Genomic DNA, 23,225 nt, shown 5'->3' with positions numbered 1-23,225 from the left:
TGGAGAGGGAAATGTGTTCGCTATGGGGGTGGGCGCGAGGAGCGGAATTGAAGGAACGCCCCTTCTTGGCGGCAGGGCTGGTACAGGCATCGAGGCATCCAGAGCCTGTGCTGTTAGCCAACGCCCTCTTCCTCCACCAGGTTTCTGATAAGACTGCTGGGCCAGTTTGATGGGTACAGCACTAGGCTTGGCATATACTAGGGTTCCATGAACATGAACTTCTTCCCCCGGGTTTCTGCTGTGGCGTGAGAACCTCCAAGACCCAAACACAGACACCCCACTTTCTTCAAGTTGTGGCCAGAATAGGCTCCCCTTCGGCTGCATGATGAGGCCCAGAGAAGGCTGGAACTTGCTGGAGGACACACAGATTTCCCTGATGCAGCAACAACATAGCTTCTGAACTCCAGGTCAAGTCTCTTCCCCTTCAAAGTGTCCAGATCTCACTTACCAGGAATCCCCTCTCCCTCACAGGGCATCACAGGATCCAGGAGCAACAGGTAATGGTCCTGCGACCATTTTAATGTGACATTTCTGCTCACAGAGGTCTTGCAGTAACATCATCACATTTAATCCTCACTGCAGTCCTGCAAAGCATCAGCCCCATATTTTAGATAAGAAATGGAGGCTCAGAGACAGCATGGCTTACACAAGGTCCCACAGCATACCAACAGTGGGGGCAGGATTTGAACTGGGCTCTCTCTAACTCAGTGTCAGAGAGGAGTGAGGAAAGAGCTGCCCCGGTGACATTTCCATGGGGAGAGAGAACAACAAACCAACTCATTTTATCGTGGTCTGACCCTGTAGAAGGATCTAGAACAGAAATTGTCAAACTACAGCCTGCAGCCTGTAAACCAAGAATTGTTTTACATTTTTAAATGGTTAGAAAAAAATGGAAAAAGAGAATAAGATTTCATGGCACATGAAATTGTATGAATGCAAGATTTGATGATTATAAATAAAGTTTTATTGGAACACAGCCACGCTGTTTCGCTTACTAAGGGTGGCTGCTTTTGCTCTACAAGGGCAGAGTTGAGTAGTTGTGACAAAGACTGTAAAACAACAAAGCCTAAAATATTTACTCTTTATTTTTACTTTCATTTTTTAAAGATTTTTTTATGTGGACCATTTTTAAAGTCTTTATTGAATTTGATACAATATTGCTTCTGGGTTTTTTTGTTTGTTTTTGTTGTTTTTTATGTTTTGGTTTTTTGGCCACGAGGCATGTGGAATCTTAGCTCCCCGACCAGGGGTCGAACCCACACCCCCTGCATTGGAAGGTGAAGTCTTAACCACTGGACTGCCAGGGAAGTCCCAATATTTTACTCTTTAGAGGACATGTCTGGAAGAAGGTTTGAGGGAGCATCTCCTGTCCTCATGGGTCGCCTCCTCTGAGAAGACCTCTTGACCACCTTGGGGAGAATCAGCTGCTCCCCGCTCACTCTATGCATGGATAAGCTCACCCTTTCCCATGGGATTTGGGGTTTTTTAAATGAAATATAGTTGATTTACAATGTTGTGTTAGTTTCAGGTGTACAGCAAAGTGATTCAGTTTTATATCTATATATATCTCTCTGTATATATAGATGCTCTTTCAGATTCTTTTCCATTATACGTTATTACAAGATACTGAATACAGTTCCCTGTGCTATACAGTAGGTCCTTGTTGGTAATCTGTTTTATACATAGAAGTGTATATATGTTAATCCCAAACTCCTAATTTATCCCTCCCCCCACCTTTCCTCTTGGGTAACCATAAATTTGTTTTCTGTGTGAGTCTATTTCTGTTTTGTAACTAAGTTCATTTGTGTATCTTTTTTTTTTTTATCTTTTGTGGTATGTGGGCCTCTCACTGTTGTGGCCTCTCCCGTTGTGGAGCACAGGCTCCGGATGCACAGGCTCAGCGGCCATGGCTCACGGGCCTAGCTGCTCCGCAGCATGTGAGATCTTCCTGGACCGGGGCACGAACCCATGTCCCCTGCAACGGCAGACGGACTCTCAACCACTGCACCACCAGGGAAGCCCTGTGTATCATTTTTTAGATTCCACATATAAGCAATACCATATGATATTTGACTTCATCTTACTTCACTTAGTGTGATAATCTCTAGGTCATCCATGTTGCTGCAAATGGCATTATTTCTTTTTTATGGCTGAGTAATATTCCATTGTGTGTGTGTGTGTGTGTGTGTGTGTGTGTATACCACATTTTCTTTTTTTTTAACATCTTTATTGGAGTATAATTGCTTTACAGTGGTGTGTTAGTTTCTGCTTTATAACAAAGTGAATCAGTTATACGTATACATATATCCCCATATCTCTTCCCTCTTGCGTCTCCCTCCCTCCCACCCTCCCTATCCCACCCCTCTAGGTGTCACAAAACACCGAGCTGATCTCCCTGTGCCATGTGGCTGCTTCCCACTAGCTATCTATTTTACATTTGGTAGTGTATATATGTCCATGCCACTCTCTCACTTCGTCCCAGCTTACCCTTGCCCCTCCCCGTATCCTCAAGTCCATTCTCTAGTAGGTCTGCGTCTTTATTCCCACCTTGCCCCTAGGTTCTTCATGACCATTTTTTGTGTGTTTTTTAGATTCCATATATATGTGTTAGCATATGGTATTTGTTTTTCTCTTTCTGACTTACCTCACTCTGTATGACAGACTCTAGGTCCATCCACCTCACTACAAATAACTCAGTTTCGTTTCTGTTTATGGCTGAGTAATATTCCATTGTATATACGTGCCACATCTTCTTTATCCATTCATCTGTTGATGGACATTTAGGCTGCTTCCATGTCTTGGCTATTATGAATAGTGCTGCTATGAACATTGGGGTGCATGTATCTTTTTGAATTATATTTTTCTCTGGATATATGCCCAGGGCTGTGTTTGCTGGATCATATGACAACTCTATTTTTACTTTTTTAAGGAACCTCCACCCTGTTCTCCATATTCCCATGGGATTTGGGGCATTGATCAACTTCCCTGCCTCCTTGTCCATTGGGAAGGGGGGCGGTCCTTGGAAACAAGAATTTTACTGTGTTTCTTCTCAAGTCTCCAGGGCCATGCATAAAGTGATAGCATGGCCGTGTGGAGAGAGGAATTCAGATTCCCATCCTGGCTCTTAATAGCCATGTGGGGGGGGGGCAATTACATCCCCTCTGGAGTCTCAGTTTCCATGTTTATGAAATGGGAAGAGCGATTCCTGTCGGGGGGGCAGCTGTGAGGAATGAATGAGCTGGTGGACCAGGTGACAGTTTTGAGCCTGAACCACATGACAGGCGCCTCAGTCCATGTCATTTTCCGGGGCCCCTGGGAGCGGGCACGTCACCATCCCTGGTTCAGCAGCTGAAAGGAGCACAGATTTAACTCCAGTTGAACACACAGCCCACACCTTCATCCTCTGAAGCATCAGGCACAGGGCCTGGCATACAGTCGGTATTCCATAAATGTTTCTTCTGCGCCCAGCACAGCATGTGGGCATTGCATGGTGGGTCCAGGAGCGTTGTTGAGAGAAGGCTGGATGGTGGGGCTTTGGGGTCGGTTTACTGCAGTGCTGTGACTGCCAGCCCCAGGCAAGAGACCCTCATCCCACTCCTCTGCTTCCCCACAGGCTGCCCGAGGTCCGCATCTCTGACAACGGTCCTTACGAGTGCCACGTGGGCATCTACGACCGCGCTACGAGGGAGAAGGTGGTCCTGGCATCAGGCAACATCTTCCTCAACGTCATGGGTGAGTGCAGGGCTCTTGGCACTGGTGTCACTGTGTGCGTGCACCTGTGCCTGTGTGTGTGTGTGTGCGCGTGTACGCGTGTGCATACCCACGCACACAGAGGGACTGTCCTGGGAACCACCTGCCAAAATGCCTGCTGTGCTGGCAGTGGACCCTCTTCTCTCCCACCCTTGCCCTCGAGGGCAGGAGGCCAGCCACGCTGAGGTGTGACTGATATGGCCTCTCAGGAACCCCTTCTCCTACCGGCACTGACACCCGGACCTGAGGAAGGCCGGGCTGTGCCTCATCCGTGCAGCCTCATGGACCAGGCACTTTGAAGGGGCTCCGACATGTTGATTGGAATGGATGAGGGGCGCTGAGACTTCCCGAGGGGTGGCAGCCTGCTGAAGCCTCTGGGCCTCAGTTTCCCCTTCTGTAAGATGCGGGTGGGATGCAGGCCTAGTGGATCACTCATGGATCTCCTAGCCTCAGGCTCTGCGACCTGGTGAGGTCACAGGGAGAAAATACTGAGTTGTATGGGCACCTTTCCCAGGTGAAAGCCAGGAGCCACGTTCATGGAAACACCTGTAGCAAAGTGCAGTGGGGGTGGGCACTCCCCCGGGGGGAGGACCATCCAGGAGCCTCCAGGGTGGGGGAGGGGGATTGAGACAGCATCTCAGTGACGACGCACTCCTACTGCAGAGAGAACGTGCCCTCCCTGTGTCTGTGCCTCCATTTCTACATCTGTAAAATGGGGATAAGAATACTAGTGCCTGTCTCTGGCTGGCTGTGTCCCCTACCCAGCCCCGGTTTCCCCACTTGTGAAACAAAGCCTTTCTCCACGTGGTCTCAGAAGCCCCTTCCAGCGCTGACGTTCTTACCGGGCACAATCTTGGGTTCTGGGTCAGCTCTGCTGCCAGGATTCTAGGCACTTGGCCTTGACTCCGGACTCTGTGTTCCCTGATTTTCTTATCAAGTGATATTTCTCAGGGAAACAAAGCTTGCCATACTCGGGCAGCCAATGAAAGCATAAAGGCCTCGTGGAAGCCACTGCTTCTGGGGAAATGGAAAACCTCCACAGGTCCGACCTCCAGAGGGACATTGAATCCTGTAGCAGCAGCACGTGGTGTGTTCTGGCTTCCTGGGGGACAGGCCATGGCCAGGAGGTGGCAGTGCCAGGAAAACCTCCCCTCTTGCAGTCGCCCGCCCACGGAGCAGCTTCTGTAATACTTGGACAAGGAGTGTTCTTGGTACCCAGCCCTAGGCTGGTCACACCAGGGAAGCCGGTGCAGATGAAACTCAGTTTGCTCCATCAAGGGGCTCCCAGTCTGATGAGGGATGTGTACTCAATTGTTTGTTCATCAGATATTTATTGAGCACCTACCACGTGCCAGGAAATGGCCATATACTTTCAATAGGAAACATCATTGTCCTTGGGAGTTTGCGTCCAGTGCGTGAGACAAACATAAAACACATGTGTAGATGGGTAAGTGAGGTGATTATGGATAGTGATAGATACTGGGAAGAAAATCACGCAGGGTAATGGGGTCAAGAGTGGCTTACAGGGGAGGTGGCAGTCAGTTTAGGGAGAGGCTCAGGGAAGGCCCCTGGAGGCCACGGGGTTAAGTGCTTTCCAGACCTTATGTCAGTTAGTCCTCACAGCCAACCCAAGAGCAGGTGCTAGCACTATTATCCCTATTTTGCAGACATAGATATAGAGGCACAGAGAAAGCAAGCAACTTGCTTGAAGTCACACAGCAAGGATCACAAAACCTTCCTGTGAGATCAGGCTGCTTAGTGTTGAGGCCAGAACCCAGGTGTCTTGACTCCTGGGCCAGCTATGTTGCACTGATGGAGGCAGTGTAGAAGGTCCAGCTGAGGCTTTGCTCCCTGGTGCCTGTGAGCAACCAGAGTCCTCAAAGCCACCTCTGCTAGGAGGCGCACTCCTCACCCATTCACCAAAGGCTCCTGAGCAGGTTACTGTCCCTCTGTGGCCTCGGTTTCCTCATCCGTACAATGAGGTGGTAGAACCAGATAACCCTAAACCTCCTCTGCTAGTTCCAACCGAGGCACAAAGAGGTCTCGTGGGACCAGCCCGGATTGCACAGCCGGCCTGACAATCCCAGCTGAAGAAGGTGGTGTGCTCCCGGTAGGCTCCGAGGAGCAAGGGGCTTTGTACTTCTGGGCTCCTCCCAGAGGGGGGTGGCAGTCAATCCAGGGATGGGGCAGACAGCTCCCGGGATCCCACTTCTGAGCAGGAGGCTGAGGCTACCAGGAGGGACCAGAGAGGGTCGGGGCCAGGGATTCCACCTCACCCACCCCAGTGCCCCCAGGAAGGCTCCGACCCCCAGAAGTTCAGCGCATCCCTGGGTGAGACTCTCCCTGGAATAGCACCCCCCAACTCAATCAATCCTCTGACCGTCCCCAGTGCTCAGAGGTCACCGTGCTTGTCACTGGTCCCTACAGCCTAGCTGTCCCATGATGGGTCAAGTCCACTGGTACTTGCCACGCGGGCAGGACCTGATGCCTTGCCCCATCATGGCACATTCCTGACAGTGCGTGAGCTTCCAGCTTCATGCGCATTTTCCGACAGAATCCTGGCGACAGCCTGTGAGCTGGGAGATGTTATAATCCCCCTTATATGAGGGGAAATGACTTGTCTAGGGTCATAACAGCCATCTGAGGCCAAATCCCATGGTCTAAACCAGTGGCTCACCCACTTGAATGAGCATCAGAATCGCCTGGAAGGCTTGTGAAGATACAGACTGCTGGGTCCCACCCCCCAAAGCTCCTAATTCAGCGGATCTGGGGTGGAGCCCAGGAACCTGCATTTCTCACAAGTTCCCAGATGATGCTGATACTACAGGTGCCAGGACCACACTTTGAGAACCACTGGTCTAAACCACTGGTCTAAACCTCTAAGTCTTCAAAAAATACTAATTCTGTATATATCTCTATTGATATCTATATCAATACATGCATCAACAGCTGTATCTATACTCTTATCTATATGCGAATGTATTTCTCCTTCCTCCTTACTATTGTCACCTCACCCCAGACACAGGAGGATGCCCCACCTGCATACAAGTTAAAGACATGCAGGTTTGGAGCTGAATCCCAGATCCACCATGCAACCCTGGATTCATTAGCTTCCCTGGGCCTCTGTCTCCCCATCTGTAAAATAAGGGAAAGGATGCCTCCTTCCTAGGATGATTGTGAGGTTTAAATTAGAAAAGGGTTGGGCTTCCCTGATGGCGCAGTGGTTGAGAGTCCACCTGCCGATGCAGGGGACACAGGTTCGTGCCCCGGTCAGGGAAGATCCCACGTGCTGCGGAGCGGCTAGGCCCGTGAGCCATGGCCGCTGAGCCTGCGCGTCCGGAGCCTGTGCTCCACAACGGGAGAGGCCACAACAGTAAGAGGCCCGCGTACCGCAAAAAAAAAAAAAAAAAAAAAAAAAAAAAAAAAATATATATATATATATATATATATATATATATATTAGAAAAGGTTTGCAAAACACCTAGCCCAGCACGAGGCACCTAAGAGGTTCAGTAGGCCAGATTTTACTGTCTTTATTAACATTGTCTCCGGCCTGCCTGCTCTTGGGCAGGGCTGTGGCTGCCTCTTTCTTGCTCCTGGTTTTAGCCCTGGCACAGAGAAGTCCCATCCACTATTCCTGACTCCAGGGAGCTTTAAGCCAGTCTGAGAAATGAATGAGCACAGGTTTGCGCCCACTGGCTCCTTGGCAAGGGGGTCCAGTCCTGCCCTGTTTCTGGGTGTCAGGGTGATCGGCCTCTGTGTGACCATCGTCCTGTAGGTCTGCCTGTCCAGACATCACATATCTAGGGGAGGAGCCAGGATACATCCCAAGTTTGAAAATGACAGCCACACCTCAGTCTTGGCCAGTTTGTGACAGTTCCACCGTGCTTCCCATAGAGCATTTCGCCTGATCCTCACCACGGCCCCTCAGGGGCAGGATAACCATTATCCCCAGTTCCCAGATGAGAAGACTGAGGCTCAGGGAGAGGAAAGGATTGGCTCTGGGCCCCACAGGGCTGTGGCTGTCCCTGTCCCAGAGCAACGTGGCTTCTGAGGCTCAGCAAGGTCCGGACAGGTGAGGGGAGGGCTGGGAGAGACAGTGGGGCCAAGTATAAGGCAGTTTCCCGCGTAGCATCTCCCATAACCCTGGCGGCCACGTCAGCCCATGAGGCAGAAACTGCACTATGCCCACTGCATAGACCCAGGCACAGAGAAGGAAGCGGCTTACTTAGCCAAGGTTGGGAGGATTAAGTGAGACGATCCATAGCACAGAATGTTCTGAGCCCACGCACAGTGACACATAAACAGTATCTCTCTACAAACTACTATATATAAAAGAGATGAAAAACAAGGTCCTACTGTATAGCACAGGGAACTATATTCAATATCCTGTAATAAACTGAATGGAAAAGAAGATGAAAAAGAATATGTATGTATGTATAAACAAACCACTTTGCTGTACAGCAGAAATTAACACAACACTGTAAATCAGGGAATTCCCTGGATGTCCAGTGATTAGGACTCCATGCTTTCACTGCCCAGGGCCTGGGTTCAGTCCCTGGTCAGGGAACTGAGATCCCACAAGCTGTGCGACACAGCCAAAATAATAATAATAATTTTTTAAAAATCTCAAAAAAAACCATTGAAAATAAACTGTACTTCAAAATAAATAAATGAATAATAATATCTCTCACAACAAATAGCGATCATGTCAGTTAAAAATCAGGCACAATTAGAAAGGTTTAAAAATTGCCCCCGTTCCCCCTTCCTCCCCCATGACTGTCTCCTTTAAATATATTTCAAGGCAGGTTTCAAAAACTAAAGTCAGCTCATTGTTTTGGCCTGTCTGTGGCATTGCATAGAAAGACCCTTTCTTGTCACACACACGCACACAGAGACCTTCCCTCCAGGTAAGTGGAGGTCATTGAAAGCTGGGGTCTCCTTTGGGCCTAAGCCCTTAGGTCTCCTAAGGGACACTAAGGGCTGTGCAAGGAACAGTGGGGCAAGACGGCCCCTGTCCAATTTGGGGGTCAAAGGGAAACTTCCCAGGACAGTGGGGAGAGGGTAGCCTAGAGGGTGGGCAGCGCCCAGGCCCCCACCTACATCAAAAGCACAGAGCAGGTCCACCAGAGAGCTGGCCACCCCAGCCCGCTATCACCAAGCCTGCATCCATCCAGAACATTCTAACGCGCTGTTTCCAGAGGCCTCTGGGTGGAGACCAAACTGCAAGCGCAGCTGTAATCTCACGCCTGTAACACCCCCGCTCTGTGGTGGGGAAAGACTTTTGGGAGTCCCATGGGTGACACCGAGGGTTCGGGCAGCACAGACTCATTAAAATGTTTTCATCCAAGTAGCAGATAAATTGTAAGCCAGTTTGAATGTTGCATGCTGGACCCCGGGAACGCACTGTACACAGTCACGGAAGGCTCTCGGAGGCTCTTCTTGGGGGTGTAGTTTATGCGGGGGAGCGTGTTCAGGCTGGGACGTTACAATCAATTAAATGTTGAGAGGCCCAGATACTCCCACCTGCTGAAGCCAAAAGAGGCTGTTCTTTTGGTTTCGCCACAAGACCAAGGGACAGGGTTTCTTGGCCACCCTCGCCGTGCAGAGTTGCCACTGAGGGGACCTTTAACCCAGAGCTAATAATCAAGGTCACTAGCCATCAAGCACGGCTATCTGCCCAGCCCTGTGTGCTGAGTATTCAATCCATGGTTCATCATGTGACCCTCATGAGCACCTCCCGAAGTAGGCATTGTCACTCCCATTTTACAGATGAGAAAACGGAGGCTCTGAGAGTTTAAGGGGCTCACCCACACGAGTGCCAGAGCTGGGGCTCCCAGCAGGTCTGCCTGGGACCAGAGCTGGTGCTCCTAACAGCATCTTTGAGCTCCCAAGGGGAAAAATCTCAACCTTTGGCACAAAAGCTGTTAGTGACACAAATGTCAAGCAAGCATGAGGGGGAGGCGGGGAGCAGTGCAGAGTAGAGAGAGTGGGGACCCTGGGGAGACTGAGCCCCAACTGGGAGCACTTGGCACTCAAAACTCAGATGGCCAGTGGGACTGCTGTCCCTCTAGGGGGCTTGCAGGAGTCTGGGGGGAGGAAAAGCACGTCCATCAGTGTCTCCCGCTTCTCCATTCTTGTGCCCCAGTCCCCGTGAGTGGTTCTCCCATCCGCTACTACCCAGCGCCCCCTCACTACTTAGACCCTCTGAACGGAGCACTGAACTTGGAGTCCAGCCGACCTGGGTCCAAATCCAAGTCAGTGTCCACGTGTGACATGGACAGTCCAGTACTGAACTTTCCTGTCTGGTAAAAACAATATCAGAATGTCTTTTTGGTTGAAATATATTAGAAGGTGACTTGGCTGTCTGTACACACGGGCATTCTAAATCTCATTTATTCATTCATTTTTCATTCATTCATTTATTTCCCAAATATTTATGGAGCACCTGGTACATTCTGTTGCTGTCGTATGCATGGGAACTCAGCTTCGGTAAGTGGACAGACAAAATTCCACATCCTCAAGGAACAGTCAGTGCAGGAAGCGAGGCAGACACAAACAAGTAGACAGCTGGGACCTGTGATATGTCAGAGGGCAGTCAGGCAAAGCAGAGGGAAGTGGGGCTATTGTAAACAAGGTGGACAGCAAGGCCTCTCTAAGAAGGTGACACTCAAAGAAGGTGAGGCCCGAGCCATGTGGGTTTCATGCCTTCATGCAACCAATTCAATGACTACTTACTTATTCATCATCTCCCCAGTGCCAAGCAGAGTTCTAGGTGCTGAGAACACGTCCCATCGAGGGACGTAGCTCATGGTACAGATGCAGAAGCAAGGTTTGGAGACTGTGCTGCATCCCCAGGGCTGCCCATAACACGTGATCATAATCTGGGGGCTTAAAGTGAAAGGAACGTATTCTCTCGCAGTTCTGGAGGCTAGAAGTCCAAAATCAAGGTGTCGGCAGGGCTATACTCCTTCTGACAGCTCTAGAGAAGGGTCCTTCCTTGCCTCTCCCAGCTTCTGGTGGTTGCCAGCAATTCTCAGCATCCTTGACTTGTAAATGCATCATTCCCATCTCTGCCTCCTTCCTCACCTGGTTCTCCCTCTGTGTGTCTGTGTCCCAATTTCCCTCTCCTTGTCCTTACAAGACAATGGATGAGGGCCCACCTTAATCCATTATGACCTCATTTTAACTTTACATCTGCAAAGACTCTATTTCCAAATAAGGTCCCATTCACAGGGTAAGGACTGCAACATATCTTTTTGGGGGACACAAACCCACAACAGTAACTGACCCAGGAGGGAGCAGGGCACATTCACTGTCTGATTCCAAAGCCCACACTCTTGGCTGCCAACCACAAGAGTCACTGTTCATTGTGTGTTTGCTCACCTGCCAGGCACGGTGCTAAGCTTCTCATAGGGTAACTTATTGAACAGTCACGACAGCTCTGGAAGGCAGGTACTGCCACTTCCCTTTTGACAGATGAAGAATCTGAGAGGTTACATCACTTACCCAGGCCACCCAGCCAGCTAGTGCCAGAGCAGGGGTAGATGCATCCTATACGCTTAACCACTCCACTCTTCTAGACATCACAGAGTATTGTTAAACATTAGTAAAATGTTCTATCTTGGGATCCCTGTGTCTCCTCTGGAGGCTTCCAAGTGAGGTTAGCAGATAAAGGTAGAACTCTGCAACCCGAGGCCACAATGGCACCAAACCACACTATATGCTTTTCTAAACCTGAGGCCAGGGGACACGGAGAACAGTTGTTAATAAACTTTGCATAGCTTGTCTTTTTTTTTTTTCAGTGTGTTTTACTGAATTTTTATTAAGTGCATCTGGTGCCTTTTTTCCCCCTTGTTTTTGTTTAAATTAATTTTTATTGCAATAGAATTCACATAACTTATAATTCACTCATTTAAAGTACACGATTCAGTGGTTTTCTGGCCTGGCCTCGTGGAAATGGGCTCAGCCTCAGTCACCCCCCAGCCTGCCTGTAGCTCTCACCAGCCCCAGAGCGAGTTTCTTCTAATGGAATAAAATAGAGTACAGAAATGAACCCTCACATTGATAGTCAACTGATTCTCGACAAGGATGCCAAGACAATTCCATGAGGAAAGAAGAGTCTGTTCCAAAAAATGGTGCTGGGACAACCAGATAGCCACGTGCAAATAATAAAGGTAGACTTTCCCTCATACCATGTACAAAACTTTACTCGAAATCCATCATCAATCTAAATATAAGAGTTAAAACTATAAAACTCTTAGAAGAAACACACAGGAGAAAATTGTGATTGTGATTCCATTGGTCTATCTCCAGTGTGAGTTGCTTGCTCCCCTGCTGTGTGACTTTGGGCCACAAGTTCATGGGAAGTTCTCCCGTGGCCAGTTCCTGGACCTTTTCCAATAGAAGAAACTCACCCTGGGGCTGGTGAGGGCTAAAAGCATTCCTGGCAGGGTGACAAAGGCTGAGCCCACTTCCTTGAGGCCAGGCCAGAATCTAGGATTTCTGGAGAGCTCTGAGGCTCTGCTTTCTAAGACCAGATCCTTTTATTTTTTAAAGGTTACACTCCATTGATAGTTATTATAAAATATTGGCTATATTCCCCGTGTTGTACAATGTATCCTTGTAGCTTATTTCTTCTGTTATTAAAAAATTTTTATTTTGTATTGGGGTATAGTTGATTTGCAATGTTGTGTTAGTCTCAGGTGTACAGCAAAGTGATTCAGTTATACATATATGTATATCTATTCTTTTTCAAATTCTCTTCCCATTTAGGTTATTACAGAATATTGAGTAGAGTTCCCTGTGCTATACAGTAGTTCCTTGTTGATTATCTATTTTATATATACTAGTGTGTATATGTTAATCCCAACTTCCCAGTTTATCCCTCCCCCCACCCCTTATAGCTTATTTTATACCCAATAGTTTGTACCTCTTACTCCCCTACGCCTATCTTGCCCGTCTCCCCATAGGTAACCACCAGTTTGCTCTCTAGATCTGTGAGTCTGCTTCTTTTTTGTTATATTCACTAGTTAGTTGTATTTTTCAGATTCCACATATAAGCGATATCATACAGTATTTGTCTTTCTCTGTCTGACTTATTTCACTTAGCATAATACCCTCCAAGTCCATCCATGTTGCTGCAAATGGCAAAGTTTCATTCTTTTTAGCAGCTGAGTAGTATTCCATTGTGTATATATATATATATATATATATATATATATATATATATATATATATACCACATCTTCTTCATCCATTCATCTGTTGATGGACACTTAGCTTGCTTCCATATCTTGGCAATTATAAATAATGCTGCTGTGAACATTGGGGTGCGTGTATCTTTTTGAATTTGTGTTTTTGGTTTTTTCAAATATATACCCAGGAGTGGAATTGCTGGGTTCTATGGTAGTTCTGGTTTTAGTTTTGTGTAAATGGGTACAGCCACAGTGGAAAACAGTGAGACCAGATTCTGGAACTCCAGTCTCTGAACTCCCAGCCCAGTTCTCCTCTCTAAAAGAGGAGCACATTCCCAGGACCAATAATTGGAGTGTTGAGGACTCCTCTTGACTTGGGCAGGAGAAATGTCTCTGGCTCCAAGTAGGACAGGGAGATGTGAGGGTTGAGGGCAGACCCTGCATCCCTCAAAGCCCTGCTGCTTCTCCCCAGGCCTGAGCAGAGCAGGAGAAGCACAGACCTGCCTCTCTGTAGGATGCCAGTGGGAAAGTGGGTTTCAGTTGGTAGAATTCAAAGCCTGCCTGTGGGGCAGGACAGCGGTGGGAGCCTGGGAGGCTGTCTGCAGGACCAGCACACAGGTGGTGTAAATGGTGGTCCAGGGAGCAGGTTAGTCGTTGGAGGGAGACGGCTAGTCTGAGAATCCCTGGGGGTCCCCAGGCAGGGTAGCTGGGAGGCAAGATTCAGAGCCACCGCTAGAGCCCTCTCCGTAGCCCAGGACGCCTGCTGGGCGAGAAATGATCAACTCATTCCCTTGTCTCGCAGCAGGAGAGGATGAGCCACCTGCTGGGCTTGAACCGGCCCCAGGCGACTGCAGTGGCCACGGGCAAGGAGGCAAGTGCGGGTTGGGATCCCGGCCAGAGCTGCCGAGGAGTTCTGGGGCGCTGAGGGGAAGAGGATGCAAACCCAAATCTCCACCTCCCACCCCAGAAGCCCCCAGGGTCCTGAAGACCAGACCTGGGCCTTTTGTCCCCCAGGCAAACATCTGGGTACCTCCAAGCCCTCTCCCCTCCCCCATCAGCCTTCCCACCCACCCTGGGTGAGTGACAGTAAATGCCCGTGGTCCTCCAAACTGGGAACAGACAGCTGGGTAAAACCCCAGTTGAAGAACTACACCTCTGTTCCGTAGATGGACTAGAAACAGCATTTACTTCTTTAGAGAACCGATGGGTGTTTAAGGGTATAGGCCTTGGATTCAGCCATGAATTTGAAACCCAGCTCTGCAACTACGAGTAATAAAAGCAGGAAACGCGGGCTTCCCTGGTGGCGCAGTGGTTGAGAGTCCGCCTGCCGATGCAGGGGACATGAGTTCGTGCCCCTATCCCGGAGGATCCCACATGCCGCGGAGCGGCTGGGCCCGCGAGCCATGGCCGCGGAGCCTGTGTGTCCGGAGCCTGTGCTCCGCAATGGGAGAGGCCACAGCAGTGAGAGGCCCACGTACAGCAAAAAAAAAAAAAAAAAAAAAAAAAAGCAGGAAACGCTTACTGAGCATTTACTACACACCAGGCATGGCCCTACTTTACACCTGTTAACACATTTAATTGTCAGAGCAGACCTCTCAGGTAGGGTCTTCGGTTACTTTCCCCGTTTTACAGGTGTGAAAATGGAGAGGTTAAAAATGTCACCTGAAAGTCAGAAAGAGAAAGACAAATACCATATGCTAACACATATATATGGAGTTTAAGAAAAAAAAAATGTCATGAAGAACCTAGGGGTAAAACAGGAATAAAGACACAGACCTACTTGAGAATGGATTTGAGGATATGGGGAGGGGAAGGATAAACTGTGACAAAGTGAAAGAGAGGCATGGACATATATACACTACCAAATGTAAAATAGCTAGCTAGTGGGAAGCAGCCGCATAGCACAGGGAGATCAGATCGGTGCTTTGTGACCGCCTGGAGGGGTGGGATAGGGAGGGTGGGAGAGAGGGAGACGCAAGAGGGAAGGGATATGGGAACAGATGTATATGTATAACTGATTCACTTTGTTATAAAGCAGAAACTAACAATTGTGAAGCAATTATACTCCAATAAAGTTGTATAAATAAATAAATAAATAAATAAATAAAAAGCTGGACCAAAGAAAGAAAAAAAAAAAAAAGTCACCTGAGGGCACAGGTCCAGCAAGGCTAGAAATGGGACTCAAACCCAGGCAGGCTGGCTCCATAAGCAGTGGTTAGAGGCCTAACCACTACGCTACACTGACAAGCTATTTAATCTCCTTGAACCTCAGTTTTCCTATCTGCTAAATGGGGGCTACAGTAGCATCTCCCCTGTGGAGGCATGAAATGTAAAGGTTTATGTCCCAAGCTCACACTGGGCACTCATGAAAAGAGTAGTCGTTCTTACTTCTCACCCATTTTGCCCTAACCTTCCCCCTGGAAATGTCAGTAGGGCCAGGGGATAGGGTCAGAGCTGCAGGAAGTGACATCAGCCCAGTGGGAGCCTTATAAACCAGGCAGTGACAGCTGTGGCCTCCTACCCTGGGCCCTGGAGGAGGAGATCAGGAAGGGACCGACCCAGCAGCCCTGAGTCCAATCCCATCCCTCCACAGTCTTACTGTGACTTATCCTCTCCCAGCCTCAGTTTCCTCAACTAGAAACTGGGGGTCATGAAGGTTCCTACTTCATAGCGTTGTTGTGGGAACTAAAGATCGTGCTCAGCCTGGCCTGCCGGCAGGTTCTGAAAGCAGGGAGGGCAGTTAGGAGGGGAGAGATGGTAAGAGCCAGCCCAGGGTTCAGTCAGGACAGGCTGAACATGTGAGGCCTTTCCAGACAGAAGCCACAGGGCGTGGGGACCAACTGGAAAGATGGGGGCAGATGTGGAGGACATGGCAGGACCTGGCACAGGTTGGAGATGTTCCCCTGAGAAGGTACCAATGAAACCACGTGACCTCACTCCGCAGACGGCGACCACAGGAAATGGGCCGCTGGAGTGAAGAGGCCAGGGCTGCAGTCCTCAGGACCTCTGCAGACCTCCTCCCCACTAGTCGGAGCTTCTAGATGGGCATCAGGGGCCGGAGGCAGCTGGCTGGGCTTGGCTGCCAGAGGCGGGGCTGGAGCCCAGAGGACTGAGGCCAGGGTGGCCAGGGTCTTCCAGGGTGGACATAAAGCCTGTTTGGAGACTGAGCACTGCTGTCTTGAGTGCCTGGACCTGGCCGGGGACCTGGAGGAAAGGTGCTCACTCTGCCCACCTGCCTGCCCACGGGTCCTCAGCCAGCTGAGGTCACTGGCTGAGAGCTCATTCAGAGAGGGGCCAAACAGATGGGTTTGGGGCTCAGAGGAGCTCTTTGCAGCTAACTGGGTCATCTATCAAGGACGGTCACTTCCCAGCTTCAGCCTCAAAGGCCAGAGCCTGCTGACCGCCTCCTGGACAGGCTTCTAGAGTCTTCTGTCCCTGCCTCTCTGAACACAGCGCCGCAAAGGAGGAGTGCCCTTGACTGCAGCCCACTGTGTGCTCAGCGACAGGCCCAGCACAGTCCATTAGCTCACTAGTCCTCCCTCTCGTCTACCCACTCCTTGGCAGGCCCTATGCTGCCTCAGTTACGGGGGCAAACTACAGACGGCTCAGAGAGGGCAGAGAACTTGCCTGATGTCCCACAGCAGTGAGTGGGCTGGGCTTTGAGCTCAGGTCTGCTGAAAGCCAGAGCCCCCGATTTTTCCACTACACAAGGCTGCCAGGAAGACGGAGGGACATGGCGCCTCTCTGAGTGTGGGCAGCCATTTGGGCCTCGGCCAGACACCAAGGCTCCTCTCAATAGGGGCAGCATGGAATATTTGGGCTGCACTGTCAGCTGCTCCTCCTAGCTGTCTGGAAAGTCAGCAACATCAGTGTCCCCATTTTACAGCGGAGAACACTGAGTCTGCTAATAAAGGGAAACCTAGAATAGGAAACTGAATGTTCTCTGATTACCACTCTGCCTCCATGGGGACCTGAGTCCCTGAGCTGGGGATGGAAACAGGGCCTTTGAAGCACATCCACTCAAAGGGCTTGATTTGGAAAGCTGTGTAACCCCTCTGACCCGTGATCATGGCTGGAAGGTGCAACGCTTAGTCAAGCAGCATATGCACTGTTTTGTGCATCTTTTCCCTGGGGCCACAGAGCTGACGTCACCAGCTCTTCTCTGAGGGAAACAGACAGACCATTTGCTTATTCATTCATCACACTTACAAGTCCTTGTTTCAACTAATATTTATAAGCCCCTATTATGTGCCTGCCATGGGGGAAGGACCGAGAGAGACCCATCTTAATATTAGTGGTGAATTTTCTAGTTACAGGGGGCCAACCACTGCTCTAAGCACTTTAAATGTATTAATCAATTTACTCCTCACAACCCTAGGAGGTAGGTACTTACTCATTTTAATAAATGAGGAAACTGAGGCCCAGAGAGGTTAAGTAATTCACCCAAGGTCACACAGCGAGTGAGTGGCAGAGCTTGTTTTCAAACCCAGGCTGCCTGGCTAAGGAGCCACTTTACAGCCTCTCATGGGATGGCCTGTCATGCCCTCCTGAGCTGAGCTAGAAATTCATCTGCTCCCTGGAATTTTCCAAGCAGGTGGCTACAGTCCCCCAAGGCTCTCACCAACTCCCTGGACCTTCTGTATCTCACAGACCAGGGCTCGCCTCTCGTTCCAGGGTTGCCTCTCTCCACCTACTATCCACCCATCTCGGCTCCAGCCTCCCGACCCCACCAGAGCGGGCCTGCAGGGGCATCGTTAAACCGTGACAAGTGTTAGGTCCATGCGATACTTTATCCTTTCCACCACTGGGAGCTGGATTTAGTGTCTCTGGCAGAAGGTAAACTTCCCCTCCCTGGGACAGGCCCCTTAATTACAAGGGATATGGAAACTGTCGTGCCTCAGGCCCAGTGATTTAAGGAACAGGCACAAGGCTAAAGTTACAGGTGTTAACAGAGCTGTATCAGGAGCTGGAAGAGCAGGGATGGGACGGCTGTGGGAGGTGGTGAGCCGGTCCCTGGAAGAGCGTCTGCTGCCTATAGCCACTCCTGGGGAAAGGGAAGTAATCCCACCGCCTCACGTACAGAAGGGGAAACAGACCAGGACCACGCTCCCAGTGTAGTTGGTGTTGGGGTCAGCACTGCTGTCTCTGCTGCCAGCCTGCAGTGAGCCCTGGACTCAGTCTCCCCATCTGTACACAAGGAGGCAGGACTACCTTGCTCACTGCCTAGGAGTGATAATCTTCATAACAGATAATCTTAATAACAAAAGCTAACACTGACAGAGTGCTTGTTATGTTCCAGGCATGGTACTAAGTTCTTTACGAGTGTTCTCTTGTTTAATTCTCAGCTGGTGAGAGAATGATCATAGTTATTCCCATTTTACAGAAGAGGAAACTGAGGCTCAGAGAGATGAAGCAACAGGCCCAAGACTGCATGGCTAACAAGTGACCAAATGGAGATTCTCAGCCCCTCTCTCTGAATCCAGACCCTGACCTGTATGCTCCGGGGATAATGAGGGGGATATAAGACCCCGTGTCTGCCCTGAAGGAGTCCCTGAATCATGGGGAGATAAATAAGGGCACAGGTTTCTAGAATTCCAGCAGATGGAAAATAAGAACGATGGGGGAGGACTAGGGTGCAGGTGAGGGATGTAGGAGCTCCCAGGACGGAGGCTCTCCCCCAGGGGGTGGCATCAGGAAGGCTTCATGGAGGAGGTGGCATAGAGCTGGGCCAAGTAGCCTGGGGCAGACAGGACAGGAGGCATTGCAGGCAGAAGGAGTCCTGTAAGCAAGGTGTGGGAACAGGAAAGCATGGCAGGTAGAGAGCACTCCTGTGTGGCGGGACCCCAAGGCACAGGAAGGAGCAGGTAGTAAGAAACGATAATAATAACAGCAACAATAACGACAATGGCTGACATCTATTCAGTGCTTACCGGGTGCCAGGCCAGGGTCTAAAGGTCTAAATACTTTATACAATGCTCACAAGAACCCCACCAAGTAGATACTGAGGAAAACAGGCACAGAGTGGGTAAGTGACTTGCCAAGGTCACCCAGCTAACAGTTGGCAGAGCCAGGATGTGAACTTGGACAGGCTGGCTCCTGAGCCCATAGAAGGCCAAACTGCTGTGCTCCAGGTGGGAGAAGGGGAGGTGAGGTAAGAGCCTCCTGGGAAAGTACTTCTCGCGTGCCAAGCTGCTGGGGGTCCTGCATGCCCTCTGTCCACCGGGCTTGGTCACAGGCAGAGAGGAAAAGTGAGGGGCCCTGAATCCAGTGACGTCTGTCCAGGGTTGCCATGGGAGCCAGGATGGGCCTGGGAAACTCCCCGTGGCAGCTGGGGGACTTGGGAGCAGTTGTGAGGGTAGAGAGTGTATTCACTGCGGAACTCTGGTGCCAGGCATGCCTCCCAGCTGGTTTTCCCGTGGATCCCAGGCCCATCAGAGCAGAGACCCCAATGCCTGAGGCTCCCCATCAGGAAGAGCCTGGGCCCTTCTCTGCTGAGCGGTCCTGCTGTCTGACAGCTGGTTAGGACGGTTTTCCTCTTCTCTAACATTGGACCCTCTGCTGCCCCCTCTGGACCTCCCACATAGAGCCATAGACTTTTTGAACTGGAGGAGGATTTTAGGACCCACCTAGGCCAGCCCCCCTCACCAGACCACAGAGGAAACCAATGCCTGGAGAGACACCCCACAGAAGGCGAGAAGCAGGGCCAGGCTGAGGGCTTAAGCCAGACATGGGTTCAAGTCCTAGCCTTGGTCCTTATTGGCTGAGTAGCCACGGACCAATGCATTTGAAACCTCAGTTTCTGCCTCTGTAAAATGGAGACAATAATTCCTACTTCTAGGTTCTGTAAGGCTCTAATGCATTAAAGCATTTAGCATGGAACCTGCCTCAGAGTGACCAGTAAGCAGAAGTGATGGTCAAGGGCCCTCCCCACCCTTTACCCAACCTGCTGTGTGCTGGGGACCCCATGGACCCCAGACTTAGGGTGCAGAGGAGGATACTCACTGAGCAAATCCAGCCCCCCCCCAGTCACCCCCTCAAACATCAGCTCAGCCCATGCTCGCTGAGATCTGCTCTGTGCTGCCCTTAGCTGGGGCCCTGGTCAGCAGGATGACCCAATGTCCTTACCTGAGCAAGCTCCCAGGCCAATGGCCAGAGTGAGTGGTGTCAGCAAAGTCCAGCCACTGTTCAGGCCAGGGATGGAGGTTACTGTTCATGAATATGATGGCCAGTAGGTACAGGGACTTACCAGTACCAGGCATCCTGCAAAGCGTGCCACAAACATGAACCCTACGCAATAGGTACTGTTGTGATGCCCATTTTACGGATGAGAGAACTGAGGCCAGAGCGGACCTGGTGAGGGATGAGGTTAGAGAGGTCAGAGGTGAGACAGGTGGCCAAGGCCTCAGCACATGGGCCATGGAAAGACCAGGGGGAGAGATCATGAGGGCTGGATCTCTGAGACTCCCCCACCCCCAAATCAAGCCCTACCGCCCTAGCCAGGAGTTGGATCCCATGAGGAATGAGCTTGGCTCTGCCTCGCCCTGCTCTTGAAAAAGACACAATCCAATAGATGTGTGATAAAGCCAGTAGAGTTAAATGTTCATCGATGAAGCTGGGTAATGGATTCATGAGTGTTCATTGTACACTTATTTGAGCTTTTTGATAGGGTTGAATATTTTCAGAGTAAAATGTCAAGGAGGAAAGAAATACACAATCCTTTTCCCACAAAACGCCCCTTCTCCACGGCTCTTCCCCTCCCCGCTACCCCCCACTTGCCTCCCCTGGAAATTGCTTTGTGAGAAGTGAGCAGCCAGAATGATTTACTTGCCCTCTGACTCAGGAAATCAATCCTAAAATGCTGATGGGACAGGAACGACTATGGTTGCAGAGCCCTATGGGAAGGGAGGGCTCTGAGCTGGGGGGTTGGGGCTTTGGGAGGTTCCGCTGGGAGGTTGGTGGGAGTATGCCCAGCCAAGTACTTCAGTCCTCACAGGCACCCGCAGGCACCAGTGTCACCCTTGTCCTATGCGGGAGGCCCAGGAAGCTAGCACCTGCCTAAGGGACACATTGCCGGTGAGCAGAAAGCCTGTGACCTGGGAGCCAGGTGCCCCAGGGGCTGCGTGGGGAAGGCCAGGGGTGAGCTCTCTTCTAAGCCCCAGAACGCCAGGACCCGATGCTTGAGGGGGACACAGTTCTGCTGGAAGGGACAGAGGTTGTCCAGGGTTGGGGAAGAGGGCGTGAGACCCACCCAGAACCTCCAGGCTCCAGTCCGTTGTTCTCAGGGGCTTGGGAGGGGGGCGGGGGGTTAATAGAGTAGCCTGAACTTGAAGTTGAACTTGAGCAGGAGGAACTTGAGCTGAGTGTCACTGCCCCTGGCCAGATCTCAAATGTGCTTGCCCACTTGCCAGGGCCTCCCCAAGCTTCCGCAGGCTTCTGGAGCATTCTTTGATAAAGCTAAAACGATGGCACCTGGTGAAATCGCCCATGCGTATAATATATACCTCTGGGATACATTGAAAACATCCCCCAAATAGCCAGCCTTGCTGCTATTTAAAATGGGTTCGTGTCACGCCCCATAGATTTCATCTCTGCGCAAATGGCACTTATCGTGGGCCTGAAACATTCACTCAATTGCCACATAAACTACAGTGGCGTTGCAGGGCTGGGGCAGTCACACGCGGTAGCCGCAGACAGGCTGCTGGAGAGGCTGCCTCCAGATGGTGAAGCCGATGTGTGGGGAGGGTCCACCTGGGGCTGGCAGCCTAGGAGACCAATCAGAAGACCTGGAACGTGGACAAGCAGCCAATCAGAGCACAAGCAGAAAGTTGCTCCACTTGTAGGGGCAGGTAGTTTGGGGATTTGAGGTCCTTTGACCCAGTCAGTGCATACAGCCGGAAAGCCTCCAGGGATCTCTCCCTGTGCCCTGTCTGCCCAGGCCGGGAGAAGCCAGATTGAGGCTCTCCAACTCCCCTGAGCCTTGTCCTCCCAGTCGGTAATAATTTTCACAACTGTTACCAAGCGCCCACTGCGGACCTAATCGGTAGTGCACATAACACTACCTTGGAGTGGGTCTTGTTGTCCCTGCGAGAAGACTGAAGCTTAAGAAGGTCAAGACAGTAATTCCCCTATGGAACTTACATTAGAACCTCCTGGAAGGCTTGTTAAAACGTGGGTGGCTGGACTCCCACCCCCAGATTTCTGATTCAGCAGGTCTGGAATTGGGCTCAAGAATTTACATCTCTAACAAGTTCTGAAGCTGCTGGCTCCGGGGAACACACTTTGAGAACTTCCAGGTTAAAGCCATAGGTACAACATAGCACTAGCATGCAAGTTCAGACCCAACATCAAGACCTATGGCCTGGCCTCCCCACTACCCTTTTGTGTGTGTGTGTCTGTGTGTATGCGTATGTGTGTTTATGTGTCTCTGTGTGGTGTGTGCACTTATACATATGTGTGTGTTTATGTGTGTCTGTGTGTGTATCTGTGTGTGTTTGTGTATGCATATATATGTGTGTGTGTCTGTGTGTATGCGTATGTGTTTATGTGTCTCTGTGTGTGTGCGTATGCATATGTGTATATTTATGTGTGTCTGTGTGTCTGTGTGTGTCTGTGTCTGTGTGTGTTTCTGTGTCTGTGTCTGTGTGTGCATATATTACGTGTGTGTGTCTGTGTGTGCGCACAGGAGCTCGTAGGATTTTATTTCTGCATCAGCAGTAACCCGAGCTGCATCCTGCTCAGCCCAGCCTCACCGATTCACCACTTCCCACGCTGCACCACCCGCCTCCCACTCCCCTGCTCCCCCCAGAGCAGCCAGCCAGGGCCTCCAGTTGGGCTTGTTAATTTTATCTCCTACCACTTGGAAAGCACAACAGCTGTCAGGGGATGGGCGAGCCAGGTGAACGGGTGAACGGGGCTGCCAGCCAGCTCTCCTCGGAGAGGAAGGCGGTGTGGATGGGCTACGCCCGCAGCCACTGGGTACCCTTGTGACCCCATTCCACTCAGAAGGGCCCCCGTCTCCAGGCAGGGAGGGTCTGGGCAGTGGCCACCGACACTGGCAATGACCTGGACCCCAGATTCCCACCCCTCGCCGGTGCATCAGCACGCGGGCTTCCACTTGCTTTCAAGGTTGGGGGTTGTGACTTGGCTCAGCAGATGCCACATAAAAGGGCCCCATTGCAGCTCATATACGTACAGACACTGCGTTTATCTCTGCTGTCACTGATGGCGGCTCCATTTGGGGGCTTTTTGTCAGTATTTTTCCCCTTGGCTGCCGTCACT

At 50.6% G+C, this 23,225-nt stretch overlaps 1 protein-coding gene across 1 annotated transcript in view; it reads left to right on the top strand.

Moving 5' to 3' along the window:
- IGSF21 (immunoglobin superfamily member 21) overlaps positions 1-23,225 on the top strand; it is a gene marked incomplete at both ends in the record, with an annotated part of 257,433 nt that overhangs the window by 212,120 nt on the left and 22,088 nt on the right. The window contains one exon of the mRNA XM_081226148.1: positions 3,614-3,732. Within this exon, the coding sequence (XP_081082274.1) occupies positions 3,614-3,732 (119 nt within the window). The remainder of the gene's footprint in view (positions 1-3,613; positions 3,733-23,225) is intronic.

Source organism: Mesoplodon bidens (assembly GCF_964165515.1).
Source record: "Mesoplodon bidens genome assembly, chromosome: 2".
NCBI classification, from domain to species: Eukaryota; Metazoa; Chordata; class Mammalia; order Artiodactyla; family Ziphiidae; genus Mesoplodon; species Mesoplodon bidens.
Note: the sequence above shows the minus strand (reverse complement) of the source record. Positions and strands in the feature narration are given on the sequence as shown.